This window comes from Perissodus microlepis, chromosome 10, assembly GCF_051167445.1.
Source record: "Perissodus microlepis isolate ML-2025 ecotype Zambia chromosome 10, ASM5116744v1, whole genome shotgun sequence".
NCBI lineage: Eukaryota > Metazoa > Chordata > Actinopteri > Cichliformes > Cichlidae > Perissodus > Perissodus microlepis.
Window position 1 is genome coordinate 13,673,704 of NC_140470.1, and position 15,077 is coordinate 13,688,780.

General features: G+C 42.4%; 2 protein-coding genes across 4 annotated transcripts in view; both read right to left on the reverse strand.

Moving 5' to 3' along the window:
• The window catches only part of ephb4a (eph receptor B4a), a 40,540-nt gene extending 36,903 nt beyond the window's left edge, over window positions 1-3,637 (reverse strand). The window contains exon 1 of the mRNA XM_084942237.1: window positions 2,664-3,637. Coding sequence (XP_084798363.1) covers window positions 2,664-2,742 — 79 coding nt within the window. The 5' untranslated portion in view covers window positions 2,743-3,637. The remainder of the gene's footprint in view (window positions 1-2,663) is intronic.
• Window positions 3,638-10,991: 7,354 nt separating this feature from the next.
• The window catches only part of dlg4a (discs, large homolog 4a (Drosophila)), a 63,490-nt gene continuing 59,404 nt past the window's right edge, over window positions 10,992-15,077 (reverse strand). For all 3 annotated transcript variants that reach the window (XM_084942240.1, XM_084942239.1, XM_084942238.1), the window contains exon 22: window positions 10,992-14,480. In XM_084942240.1, coding sequence (XP_084798366.1) covers window positions 14,374-14,480 — 107 coding nt within the window. In that variant the 3' untranslated portion in view covers window positions 10,992-14,373. The remainder of the gene's footprint in view (window positions 14,481-15,077) is intronic.

The window sequence follows — 15,077 nt, forward strand, 5'->3', positions numbered from 1 at the left end:
TTATCTGATCAAAAGGTCTGTGTTTTAATCTTCACAAAGACAGAGGGAAGAGAGATCCATGCTCTGAACAACCAAGTGGTGTGTGTAAATGAGTCATTTATCCTTTAGTTGGAAAAGGAGGAGAGATTTGGCAGCTGTGAGCTTCATCTGCCCTCCCATCAGTTCATTACAGAATTCCCTACTAGGTGGAGAACAAGGGGGGGAGTGATCCAGAGTGTGCCGGCAGAGGAGTGGGCCATTACCCAAGACACGAAAAACCAGACATCTTGTTCACACTTGGCAAGACACAGATGTTCTAGAGCCGGCCGACAAGGTGCTACGAGGCCTCGGCTCCCGTCTACACGCCAGTTCTTCACCGCCACTGTCTGCGCCGCACCTGTTTGGAACCAGCATCTTTGCAAATACGCGGAAAAGGTCAAGCGGAGACGAGTTGACAAGCTATTCAGGAGATGCTCAATAACTCTGACACCAAAAACATGTGGGACGTCACCTCCCACACAGAGCCTGAGGTTAAGGATCTGCTGTGTCCCAGAGAGAAAGACTGAAGAAGAAAAATGGACAGTTGAGTCAGAGGTCAAGTCTCAGCTGCAAAAAACCTGCTGCTCCAGCTGGAGGAGAATCTCCAGCTCCTCTAACGGCCGAATTCCGAACTCCCAGAAAACTGACCAAAATTAAGTGTCTGGGAAAATCCCATACTACGCTCTCAAAATACAAAGTCAACAAAGTTTTCCCCGCAAGAATTCAGGCTCTCGGTAGCTGCAGTAATTTAACTTCTACATGTGACGGGTGTGCGTGCACAAGTGGCAAATCCAATCCTTAAAAGCCCTTTAATAAAACTGCGGGCCATGTCATGTACGCCACATCCATGTGTATGTACAGCATGAAGCCAACTGGAAGCCTCAGTAAGAAGGGAGGGTTGAGGCCTCAAACCAGATGCAGCTGACAGATTTGTGTTCACAGCACTGTATATGTGAAGTCATGCATGTACATGGAGTTCCTGTTTAGAACGGTTTTCGATTGGAATGGAAATACCCAGGAAAAAGTGGGCTTTTTTTTTTTTTAAATAGCCTTATTGTTTTGTTTGTTTGGTTTTTTTTGCGGGGGGAGGGGGTGAATAATGGTAAAATTAGTAAAACTACCTGAAGATGCACGTGTTGGGAAACTACAAGAGAAACGCCAGCATTTTTGCTTTAATTTAATATATAGACTGCATGTCATTTCGCCTTGATTAACTAAAGCCAACAAATGATGGAAAGGGAAATAAACATACTAGCTGTGAGCCAGTGAGCAAATATGACTACAGTGCTGTGTGCAAAGTTATAAGCAGTGCCAAAAACGAAAAAGCACAACGTGGAATAAAATGTAGTCCTCGCAGGTGAACAGGAGCGAGCAGCCTACACAGCAGTAAGGTACTTTTTAAAGACCCTGCAGTTCAACAGCTCTTAAAGAAACCCAGTTGTGATCCTTTGATCCTCGGTAAACACAGGCCTATTATTTCCAAAGACCATTTTCTATAAATGGCTTTTGCAGAGAGATGTTTCGGCAGCAGCCTTAACAAACTTAAATCAGTTTGCAGTACCCTGCGCGTAGCTGAAACTTCCCTGTTAATGTCACAATAAGACAGAGATGTGTCAGAAGACTAGGAACAAATAAACACTCAGCCTCCTCTGCTTTTTGTCAGCGTGGCTCACTCAGAGTTACTCTTCCACCCTTGCATTAAGCAAATTATCCAGACACTGCCCCTGTTGTTATGCTGATGATGTGGAGCTATACTCCCTTGTAAAAACCAGACCATTTGAAACCATCATCTTCTTTAACATTATGACAGATAATTTCAGGCTGCCTTGTTTCTCCCCCTTCATGGTTCACAAAGCTGATCCAGGACAATTTGCCTGTTAATGTCAAGCCTGCTGCCAGAACTGAATAGAAATTATGATCCAGATTACACATTTGATATGAAATGTGAGATGTTTTTTTTTTTTTTTTGTTTTGATTTCCTTTTTCCCTCCAGGGCTTAATGTAAAAGTTTAAAAGCACTCTACATTAACCCACTAAAACCACACCACGCCTGTACTAGCCTCTATTCACTGAATGTTTTAGTATTGATTTTAAGGTAAGCTGGTTAATGATCCCCCAGGAAGCAGAGTGGGAACCTTGTGATGACTTGAAAGTGAAAAAAGAAGAAAAAAACAATAGTGAGCTGGTCTTAGAAATGGCCTTTCTGAAGCCACAAGGAGCTTGTAAAAAAACAAACAAAAAAAAAACCCAATGTTGATTGGCACCACGGTGACACAGTTCTGTCAAAACAAACTAAATAATCCACTGCCAGATGGAGGAGAAAAAAAAGCCATTTCTTGCAAACACAGTGTCTACAGTGACATTCTTACTGCTATTTATCAGTAACAGTGAGCTTGTGGCCGTGATTTCTCTGCGATTACTTGGATAAAAAATGACTTGTCTGGTGTTTTGCACAGCATGCTTTTTAAAATGCATTGTGGTTTTACGACACTTCCCGCTGGTAAGAGACGGGATGTGATGCTAATTGGACATTTCACTCACCTGTGTAACCCGAGAAGACAAGTGTGGGCAGCACGTCAAGAAAATAATAATAATAATAATAATATGAAAATAAATAAATATTTAAGAGGAAAAAACCCACTCACCTTCATCTGCAGTCGACAGAAGAGCCCAGTCCAGGAAGATGCACCCCAGCAGGACAATGCTCTGGTATATCAGCTCCATGGTGTCGTTACCAGAAGGTGAAAAATGAAGCGACTTGAATTAAAAACCAAGTGGCGCTGGCAGCCACTCGACTGGCAGCTCGGCTGTGCACCCACTGACCGAAAACCAGTCCGCATTTAAATTGGACTTCAGTAAAAGCCTCAACACTGTGCCGCAGAGAGAAAGCACACTTTGACTAACGCCTGTCCGTGCGTGGCTCCGTTGACAGTGAGCGTTTATAAGCAGGCTCAAAACTTGTCCAACTTTGTGTTGTGGTGAAAGTCTAGAAAAAAAACACACACACACACACACACACACACACAGGCAGAAACAAACCGCGGTGTTGCAACTCCTCCTGAGGCTCAGCCCTCTGTCAGCACACGGGCTGCATGGTTAAGAAAAAAACTTGTATGCTCGGCTTAATAAGCTCTTTGTGCACCACACGACTTCTCCCCCTAAAAAAGAGAAAAGATTCTCCCCCCTCAGCTCGATGACCGAGCAGACTGCAACCAGGGCACCTCACTGCATATCTGTTAGATGCACATTTAGTCCTCACATAGCAGTCGCTTCATACCTTCTTCCACATCTCCACGTTCGGAAAAAATATCCAGGAAAAAAAGTCTGATTTAATTTCCTTTTTTAATTCCTTCAGCAACCAGACTATTTGGCTGCGGGGGAAAAAACCCCCAACGAAAGGTGGTGGGGATATATTGCGCGACAGGTCTAAGCTGGCCTGGTTTTACTCGAAAAATTAGACTGAAACTGGAAGAAAACGTCTACTTTGTATTCTGAGTAAGTCAGCGAACTGAATGTGCGCTGGATATCAAAAGTTGGGCGCTCGTGGCTCTGACTACTGTAAGCTGGTCACCAAGGACTTCAACACCGCATCAAACCCAGAGTCGAATGGCACGGGCAAGCTCCGCCCACTCTCGTTACCATAACAGCAGCGTCAAAAGCGTAGGTCAAAAGAAAGTTATGGAATTTCCGGCAAGCACCTTCAAAATAAAATCATATAAGCCGATAACATTTTATACGAATGAACCAGCAAGTTGGGGGAAAAAAGAGATCTAAATAGAGAATACATGACCTTTACATGATTCACAACTTACCATTCATTGTCTTGACAAATAAATTCCTATTTGCAAACTAATGTATTTGGTGTCTCTTTGATAACATGTTTGTAATTTCACACATTTGTTGAATAAAAATATCTTAAAACATGGCGCTATAGGAAGCACTTCATTTCTTTGCGCATCTCAGTTTCGCACTCAGCTGGTATCTTGTTTTTTTCTGGAATGCTTTTATTTTGACAAAAATTTAACACGATTTCCGGTGTCGCTTAGATTACTTTCATGAGCGTCTTGACTCCAACACTACAATTAATTCCGTCCTATTGCAAACGCTGGCATGCAGTTTTTGTAAACTGTGCTGTAGATAAAATCAGCAGGAAGTTGGCGGTACTTATAATCCAGCCCAACAGACTCCAGCCAATATTCCTTGAATTAATCCCCATGAATAAGAAATCAGTGTGTTTGGACAAAACAGAGAGGACAATTTTTGAGCCTTTATTGCCTTTAAGGAGCAGGGAGGGATATTAACCTGTATGTATGTAAGTATGATGGAATCGAGCTAAGGTCGGAAATGCTAAAGAATACGAAATGATGATGGATCAGCTCAGTACTACTTCACCTGATTCATGATGCAACTTTTCTGCAATATGGCCTTTGGCTATTAGAAGTTGTGTTCGCTTTAAAAAAAAAAAAAAAAAAGCATTAGAAATCTGGTGCATGAATTTGTACCATCTCTCTGTCCATTTTGAAGCGCATATGTTCTCTGACATCTTTCCACGAGATGTGCCAGTACTTAAGCAATGAAATGTGCCACGGATCTGCTCGTTCTTCTGTAAGTTCAGTCATTTTGACTACAGTGTGATTTCAAGAGAGCTAATAACATTGCTAAATCACAGCACTGGTGTTTGAGCACAACCTATTTTCTTATTTAATTAATAGCTGTTTTTTTCTGGGAAGTCTGGGAAAGACAGCGGCATAAACAAGAGAAAATGCATATTTTAAATCTAAATGACAAAATGTAAATCAGACATTAGCATTTCAAGCTTGCTAACAAGGCCAGACCAATGCTTAATTTGGGCAGGGCGAGACCAGCAATTCCGTTCTCCTGGGGTCAGCTGTTTCATTTTTGTTGTTGTTGTTGATGTAATGTCTGTAAAGCAGAATAATTAAGTAAAACATCTGGGTTACTGTACATCCACTTCCAACCATTAAATGATCCAGCCCATTGACAACACAGCACATGGTATATCACCCAAAATCGGACTCATCGAACTAGTACACAAATGTCAGAGGATGGATTGTGAAGATGTGCAAACGTCTGTAATGAGCTATATGTGAACATGATGAAGAGAAGGGGTCTATGTTCTACATATCGTGTGCACAACAGTAGTATTTGTTTACTTGCTGGGAAAGTTGTTCGGAAAATATAAAGGTCAAATGTTAGAAAAAGCATTGTCTGCATCTCTGTGGATCTCACTGGAGCGCAAATATCGTACAAGCAAAAAGTCAACAACTCATCCCGACTCAGTAACAAAGCCTTTTGCACATTTTATAGGCTAAGCGTCAAACTTTATTTCTGTTTGTTTGTCTGTTATATACAGTGAGTGGTCAGAGGGTCCAGACAGCATGCATTCAGATGCCGCTTGAGGGTGTCCATGTCATCAAAGCTGTCATATTTACTGTATTCAGTGCATGAAATTCTTCTTCTTCTTGCATCAGGAAGATGCAATGGGAGCTTCAACAGGAAAACATGTCCTTGTGAAGTTCAATTTGTCTTTAAAATATAAATCTAAAACTTCTAAGACCTCCAGAGTGTGAGCCAGAGGAGCCTTTAGACCAGAATGACCCACTAAAGGTAGAAAACAAAGCTATTTGTCAGCCGCGTTTTTTTCACACCCTGTTTATTGTCGACGCCGCTTAGTTAGGACACCTGAATGTCATCCCTGTTTTAGTGATTGCCATGAAATGTTCAAAACCTGTGAAATGCAGAGCTTTGTGAGACTAGTAGAGCTAGTTGTTTTGAGGATTCAAACATAGACGCGAGCAGAAGATGTACTTGGATAAATGTCATGGAGCCATAAAAACGTTCCTGCCAGACTTCTGACGGTGTTGATGTTGTATGTAAAAAGGCACTCAAAGCAGGTCATTTTACTGTCTTTGGCAAAGCAATGACACTTCACGGTCACAGAGAATTCACTGAAGCTGTTAGTTTGTCAGCTGGTTAGTCCTTTCGGTCTAGAATGAAAACTGGATGTAAAGCTGCAAAAATCACCGCCACAAAGCAAAAAATCATACCGACCTCAGCGGTGTTTTGACTTTTCCCTCAGCATTAGCCTTGAGGTGACCGCTTTTCTAATCTCCACACTTTCTATCTTTTTTGTGTAAAATGTGTCCAAAAAAAGTGGAAAACTGAAATATTTGTTTTTAAAACATCGCTCATGTGATGTATCTCACTGACCTCACTGACACTGGTGATATCATAGACTGTATATAAAGCATGAATGTAGCCACACTGCCCACATCTTGGTTTGTCTGAGAAACCAAAAACACTGCTTATCCAGTAGCAACTTGTCACTCACAAGTATAGCCACACCCTAAAGCGTACTCGGCTTAATCATACGTTTTTACTCTAAATAGCACCATCATTTACAAAATAGACACCTTGCTGTATTAGATGGAACTTCAAACTAGCAATTGAGACAAGAAAGTCACCAGGTAAATGTTTATGGAGGTATTAAACTAAGGGAGAAGTCGGAGAATTTGATCATAGAGGTTTGTAGAACAAAATGAGAGCGATTACTCCCTGGTGGCCATTAGAAAGAATGCAGACTAAATGCACTTCACCTTTCAGACCCAGAATCGTCTGTGGATCATAGGTAATCGACTTAATTTGCTGATTTGAAGTATCCCTTTCTCCACTTTTTCTTTCCTTTACAAAGTTGATTTTTGTGGTTTTACACTTAACGTCTCTAAAATTATGGGATTCAATCTGATGTCAGGATTGGGAAGAAAAAAAAACGTAGCAAAACCCTGGCTTGTTTTAAAATCTGGCATTCAGGATTTTGCTCAAGATCACTTAACTAATCATTTGATGGTCCAAGGATGTCAAATCACCTTGGAGTCAATAGCAGATCAAACTTTAGCTGATCTTTAGCATCCTCAAGTCCGGTCAGCCTGACATTCAGTAGATGTGAACTCCTAACGGTCTTAAAATGTTTTCACAGTGACATAATGACACAGAGCATGTAATGAGCTAAAGAGCTATTTACACATCAGGAACAAGTGGTAAAAATGCACATTAACATTTTGTAAGCCAAGCTCTACTGGCAGAGCCACACACGAGCTTCTATCTTGACTCACTGCACAATCGGGTATTTTCAGCTCTGCTTCTCTTCCTTTTCTGAAGCGACAGAACAGGAGCCGTCCACAAATGCCCAAAAATGTCTGTATGCTTTCATTATCTATTATTTTCCAGCTGTACACGTGTGCATTTGGTATTTTGTGTATTCCTCGGTAGGCAAACGGGGGTATTAAGCAAAAATTTTAAAATGCAAATGCTGGCATGTTTCTGTGGGCCATCATCCTAATTCTGGCATCGTACCTCATCACTGATACTACAAAATGAAACGTGTGCATTTGGCTCAGGTGACATTATAAGCTTTCACGGGTTAAGCTCTGTTTTTGCAGATGCAGCTTAGTAAAAGTGACACCACAAGGCTGTACTCTGAAATCGCTGTCGTTCTCTCGGGTCGGCAAAACCTCACGGTGCAAAATTAAAATCTTTTCCACGTCGCTGTTTTTCGGCTAAATAAGCACGAAGTAAAATTTCTCACAAACCGCCCTTCCTCACTTTAATTGGGTGCGCATGGGTATTCAGTTTGGGTTTTTTTTCTCTTTTTTCAAGAGAAGTAAAATCACAATCCATTTCAAATCATTATCACAAAAAGAAACAAGGGGAAAAACACATACAAATATTTTTGATGGCTGTCTTGACTGCACTGTGTGTGTGTGTGTGTGTGTGTGTGTGTGTGTGTGTGTGTGTGTGTGTGTGTGTGTGTGTGTGTGTGTGTGTGTGTTTAATGAGCCTTTAAGACTCAGAGAAAAGCAAAGGAACCCATTAGACTTAGCTGCAGGAGGAGTTATTATCTTGGTCTAGGGATTTGGGATGACAGCTGTTTTCACACCGGTGTAAAGTGGCATCGTAATGGCAAAAATCCTGCACCACACCCTGCCCATCACCGGTCTGAGGATGAATCATCTCATCTTCATGCAGACAGTCTGATACATGGATAAAGAGCAATGAAGCATCCAAACTGACATCATCCAGATTTACTAATACGGCACGTGATAAACAATAGAGACACGAACAATTGAGCAATGAACTCAAAGTCATCCTGCACAAACAGCTAAGCTGGCACCAGGTGGGGCCTCGGGCGTGCGAGAGCATAACGAGGAGAAGAAGGGATCAGTCAAACACAGTGGGCTGGTATGAAATATGAACGAGGAGGAATGGCTCTGCGTTTGATCCTCCACTTCAGGCTGCCGCTGTCGTGTTGTAATTAAGGTAACAAATGATACTGACAGTCGTCTGTTAGAGCCGTATGTTTGGCTGTGTGACTGAAGCATCTCGGTGAAGCAAGCCTATCGCTGACTGTTCCTGGTGAATTTTTTTTAAGACTCCTGGATGCCTGCTATATTATCATGTAGATGTAAGAGGATTAGCTTAACCAAAGAGTTACAGCTGTTCAGACGAATACAGGCATGCCTTTCTGACAGCTCATGCAACTGTAAAAAAACAAACAAAGAAGAAGAAAAAAAGTGGGCCTGTCTACTGAAAATATCCCACTGTTTTCGTAAGGCTACCCCTGCTGAAGTTAGGACTAAAAGTAAAGGTTCCAGGAAGACACAGGAGGGGGCCTTCAGGTCCACTGAAGGCTTTTGGCTTTGAGTTGTGCGATAGCTTGTGTTGTACTGAAATGCTTCACCGGTTTCCCCGTACAGAAGTTCAGAGGTTTGGAGGTTGCTTTGAATACCTAGGAAAAAAAATATTCTCAGTTGAATCTTCTTTCCAGCACTCGCACGTCAGCTGTTCTTTCATCCAAATCCAGCAATGTCACTGCAGCTCTGGACAGCAACAGGTAAAAAGAGGCACTGCTCCCTCATCGGCCCATTTTGAAGCCCGCTGTGAATAATTGCCGGTGGAACGCGACAGACTTGCAACTCGTAATGACTATAGGCTCCATTGCACAGAGTTATAAGATCAAACAGTCTAACGATTAATTTCCTTCCACCAGATTTCACATTCTTCATATTTGGAGAGAAATTTGATTCTAATAACTGGCATGATTTAATTATTACATTTGGAAGTGTTCATTCCTCATCCCTCTGTCGTGGCTCTGCCAGAAATCTGGTTTGGTCCCTGTGTTTCTGTCTCTCTTGCATTCTCCCTTCTGTTTCTGTGGGTGTTTCTGTGTATCTCTGTGTGTTTGCGTTTCCCTGGCCATGGCCACTCCTTTCCCTGCCCGAGGTCCCTGTGGCTGCCACACCTGCACGTCCTCTTTCAGTCAGCTTCAGCGGCACACCAACCCCTCGGTACTCCTCCGAGGCAGATCGCACGGTCACCTCCGCTGAGCCTCCTGTGTGTGCCAAATCGCCTGTCTGCTCACTGTCATCTGCTTGTCTGCAGACAGATGACCACCAAACCATTCTCTTCGCCCACCTCCCTGCTCAATCACTCCCTCGCTGCTCAATGCATTACTCTCCAGCTCGCCATTTAAAGACTACTCACTCCTCAGCCTCTACTCAGTCCACAATCTCTCAGTCAATAAATCTTTTAGACGTTTTCCCTTTGACTTTGTGCTGCTTTTGGGTCCGAGTGATTGGTAAATCATAGCACCCTTTTTTGTTTAAAAGGACCCCCCCCCCCCATCCTGGCAGCAAGATGGGATACATGCACTGGAGTGTTTGTACATCTGCGAATCAGGGTTGCAAACCATGAATCACTTTAATGATTAAAGAGAGAGTTTATTCACAGAGTCGGTTTCTTAATTAGGAGGAAATTTCAAATTCTAACTTTGAAGTAAGCAACTTAATTTTGTTGTTTTTTTCCCCCTCTTCTCTCTCCCCGCATCTATCCATCTGTCAGGCATCTGGCTTCTTCGAGAGTCCAACTGTGCATTCTTACACCAGCTTGTGGGTATATGCATTGCGTGCCTTGGTACATGAAGTAGACATGATGACTGATAGGAGGATAACAGAATCATGTGGATGTTAGTAACCTGATGGCTGTAAGACTTCACCGTTTTGTCAGCTCGAATCCTGTTTATGGTCTTTGATGGATGTTCTCTCATCCTTCTGCCTGATTCTGTTTGTCACTTGTAGTTATAATACATCAGGCACTGGGCTCGGGTCAGATAGAATAACAATGTTCTGTATTTCAGGAACCGAATAAGTGGTTCAAGATAAAATGTAATTTAAACCACTTAACTTCTTTCAGTAACTCTTATTAAGCTCTACAAAGGTGATATGTTTTGATTCTGCTCAAAGCTGGGATATCTTAGGGAAAATGGGATTTACACAAGCACAAACAAAAGTTCAGTGGGTTGCTTGGTTGCACAGCAGGAGTTTGTAATGACCTGCCCATTGGCAAGTCAGTAAGCTTAAAAGCTTTCTGGATTTTTATTTTATTTTGCCAAAGGCCTGTTTTTTCAAGCGGCGATAGTTAATTTGTGGCTGCATAATAAGAAATAAATTCAGAGTTCATGAAGAGAACGAGCTCGGGTAATAAATAAATGTGGCATTTGCGAGTTTCTAATCCAAAGAGGTTAAGCAATCACAGGGATATAGCATCACAGCGGCCTTACACACAATCTGAATGTCTACCTACACACGCAGGCACTGCAGCATATCATGCGATCAAAAGAAGGGATCCTCGTGATTGTGTGCTTTTCTAAAGAGAAAATGGTTCCCCCGATGAGTGAAGGCAGGGTGGGGAAGCAACCAGCAAATAAGAGCCAGAGCAAGTCTGTGCAAATACATCTGAGAGGAGCTTGTGTAAGCAGCTGTAAATGGAGAATGAGTGCCCTCCTCTGGCTGGACTGTTGTTTTCTTCACCTGTGGAACTGGGGTGGGTGTGGGGTGGGAATCCAACTATTAACAGGAACAAGCAAACAAAGGAAAAAAAGAAGGCTGCTGAGTCCATTTTCAGAAAGCATTTTTTAAATTAATTTTTATTATTTTATAGCTAATTTACAACAAGCGCTTCACTGAACTGGAACATTTTATTTTGCTTGATACTGTCATTGTTAAATATATTTTTCTGCGTCAGCTGACTCTGTTGTAACTTTGTAATCAGTCTTTTCTGTAAAAATTCATATACTTTATAAGGAATATCACACTATGATAAGGATGGCTGAGAGAGATATTAAGAAATACACTGAACCCTCAAATAAAGAAACCCAAAACATATTGTTCAATTCATGGATGTGTCGCGGTGTGTCGTAGTTTCCGTGAGTTCTCTCTATGTGTAAATGTTAAATGCATGTGTGTGGACGTGCTGATATCTCCTTGTGTGTGTCGTTTCTGTGTCTGAGCAGTTAGAAACTGGGCTGTGGCTCTGATGGATGCTGCACTTGCACCAATTCAGCAGTGTGAACGGCTAAAACCTAAACCCACACGGCACTCCAACAACATATTTACAGCATTTCTGGCCAAGACCCGAGAGTTCTCTCAATGTGAAAAAATACAAAAATAAACAGACAGGTGATGCAACTAGTGACAGTTCTGAATAAATCATATATATATATATGTATATATATATATATATATATATATATATATATATATGTATTTCAAACAGAAATTGATAGTCGTCATTCACAAGCTTCAGCTATTCCAAACTGAGCCAACAGAAGCATGTGAGCATAAAGTAAACAAATATAAATATGAATGGTCACTTCCATCGATACTTCCACCTTTACTCTTTTAATTCAGAACAAATCATAAGTAAATACAAAACACATGCTCTTAAAATCTTGACATGGGGTCCTCCTGCTTTCGCTCGCCATCTTTATCCCGCCAATACCTGTAGCATATAATGCCGTCAGTGCAAACTTTATACAGTTTAAATCTTAGACCCATAAAACCATCTTCATTGCATAACATCATAGCAGTATTGCACTACATCTCCGTGTGCGTGTCTCGCTCTCTCACTCACACATACACACACATTACAACCATAAGGATGGATGTTCTCATATAGCATCGCTTCTATTTTATACACGACACGCGCTTTCTTGCCACTCTCGCACACAAGCGGCAAACACATACCCACACAGTCACACAGACGCACGCAGCTGCATTGCACACGTGTTTCAGTTTGTCTTCAGCGCGTACGAGAACACGTCACGTGTTCTCGGTTCTAGTGTGAGGTCTGCTTTACGTTGACTTCAATGGTTCAGTTAGTTGTGTGTAGCTTTCTGCTGCGCTTTGCAACACGAAAAATGGGATTGTGTGTAAATCCAAAAACCAAACTGCAATATTACCCCCCCCCCCCCAAAAAAAAAAAAAAAAAATCAATGGAATATCATTTGGAAATGTTAATTTTTTTTTACAGACTTAATCCCGTTAGAAATTGTCATAAAAAAGATATATATGCATATATATATATTTATATATATAGGCTATTTATTTGTTAAACATGACTTAGCTTTAATTTGTGTGGACACGAGAAGGAGAAAGAAGCAGGGAAAACTGGAAGAGAGAGAAAGGATAAAAGGACATATTCCTCCCACACAGAGGAGTCCCCGCACATGAACGAGCACCACCGTGCACACGCAGACACACACACTTACACACACACATACGCCATGGCTTTTAACTGCGACCACTGGAGACGGTGTGTACGTCTGTGGCAGGGGAAGGGGGGTATCTTTTGGAAGAATGACCGATGAGTTTGCTGTGGTGCGATGAAGCTAAGAGCTCTGCTGTTTGTGCCTAGAGAGATAACATTCATCCTGGATGCTGACTAGCAGGTCAGAACAGCCAATCTGCCTGTAGAGGTGTGCTAGGTTACAGCTGAGTTTACGACCCTACGATTGTGTGTGTATGTGTGTGTGTGTGTGTGTGTGTGTGTGTGTGTGTGTGTGTGCGGTTGTGTGTGTGTGTGCCGCTGTAAGGGAGTGAGGGTGTGTGTGTGTGGGTGCATGAGTGTGTTTGTGTGCATAAGAGAGTTGAGGCTAAACTACAAGCCAGAGCATCTAGTATGCTCAGCACTGGCCTCTCATGACCATAATCACATGATCATGTCTCTCTTCTCTTCTTGAGACATGCTAAAAAAAACAAACTCCTTCACTTTTTTCTCCTTCCTTTAGATTATTATCATGATTTTCTTCCTTTGTTTTTCTCTTCTCTCTCCGTTGTCTTTGAGGATGCATGCAGAAATTCAGCGTATGAGGTTTTTAGCAATATAATTATTTGAACTGCCTTTAAATAATGCCTTGCAATATTCAACATGGGGTGACCCGAACAAACGTCAGTCTTGGCCACTGAGGTGTTATTCTGAGTTCACACCCAGAACCAAGATGAGAATCACAAAAAGAAAAAAATAAAGAAAAAGGAAAAAAAAGCGGGTCTTTGCTGAGAAAGGACTCCTGGTCACGTGGGACTCAGCTGGATCTGGGCCCCTGTTCTCAGTCTTCCCCGTTCCTGTCCTGAAACAAGGCAGAGGTGGCAGGACGAGGAGGACAGAAAGCCAGGAGGTGATATAAAAAGAGTGGCCACTGTCTTTTGTTGTTTGTTTTTAAAGTGAGGGGGGACCTCCATCTGAGACATCGGTGCACTGAGGTGTTCAATGTCGGCATGAGACTCGAGATGGCTCTGTAGGTGAGGCGATAGCACCTCAGGGTCCATCTCCGCAAGGTCATCCTTTATTTTCTTTCGAGCCCTGCTCAGAATTAATGTCTCATGTCCACATACATCTAGACTGCTGTGTTGAGCTCCAGGTGACGTGGGCTGCAGTTCACACCCGGCATCAAAATGCAACTGAAATCCGCCTGAAATAGTCACTTCATTTGCTCCCTATCTGGTGGGAAAGTGCACCTGTATCCAAACACAGGTTAAACACATTACATATACACAAGTTATTAACTGTGATTTGGATATTTGCATCCCCCCCACCCCCACCAGCACCCAGTTTAGGGTGCAGTCACAGCTGCATCTAGAGCTGTCCACTCGTGTATCCGAGATGCATTTTAATGCAAAGTGTGAACTGGGTCGGCTTCGTTATAGTGGGATACTGGTTTAGTCTTTTCTCTCAGTCTCTTTATACATCGCTGCATTTACATCTGTGTCAGAGTCTCTCTCCTTTTTATTTTTTATTTTTTGGTATCGTTCTTTGCCTCGCGGTGTCGCTGTGTTTTGTCTTAGTATGCGTTTATCTCTCTGTGTCATTCTCAGTGATTGCCTAAGCACTGACTTTGCTGGAGGACAGACAGGCAGGCAGGCGAGGCTGGCTTGGCTGTGAGGGTGAAGGGTGGCGGTCGATCGGTGGTTGTGAGGGAGGGGTGGTCGAGCGGGTGCAGCATCACAGCCTCTCCCGAGTGGGGATCCAGATGTAAGGCCCTGATTGCTCCTCAATCACTGTCTTTACTTTGTGATAGACCTCTTCAAAGCTGTCCCCTTCCACGACAGCTGCAGTGGGACACAGCATGTGCGACAGAAGGAGAGAAAAGAAAAGAACAAATAGAACAAGGTATGGGTTAAAGAAAAAAATGACACAGGCAGCAGGAAATTAAGAGAAAGGAGCAAAGACAGGAGATGAAATTGAAACATTGGTTGGGTGGTGGCGTGGGGATAAAGAGAAACAGGGGAAATGACAATTTAAGATATAATCAATTATGGATATAGTTTTACAATCTGTGTACGACATCAAAGAAGAGGCGCATTTATATCAGCTAAGTAGTTCTACACAGTTTCCCACGTGCTTTGAGTGGTTGATGAAATGTCACACCCCCCCACTGTTCATGATTTGTTAGAAATTGTAGACAGCGTTGAATTTGCTGTGAAACCTCGCATTCATATTCTGCCAACTGCTGAGATTTGCCCTAAATGCATCGCTTAAATGTTAAAATGCCCTGAGTCCTCCCAAAAGGCATTCCTTTTCTTATTCAGATCGTTCAGTCGTGCCAGTACAAACGGGAGCGCGGAGCCCGGTCGCTGGCATTTGTTGGCATTAAACAAAAAAAATCTACGAGAACTACAAGAGGAAGTTTGATCACCTTCTAAAGT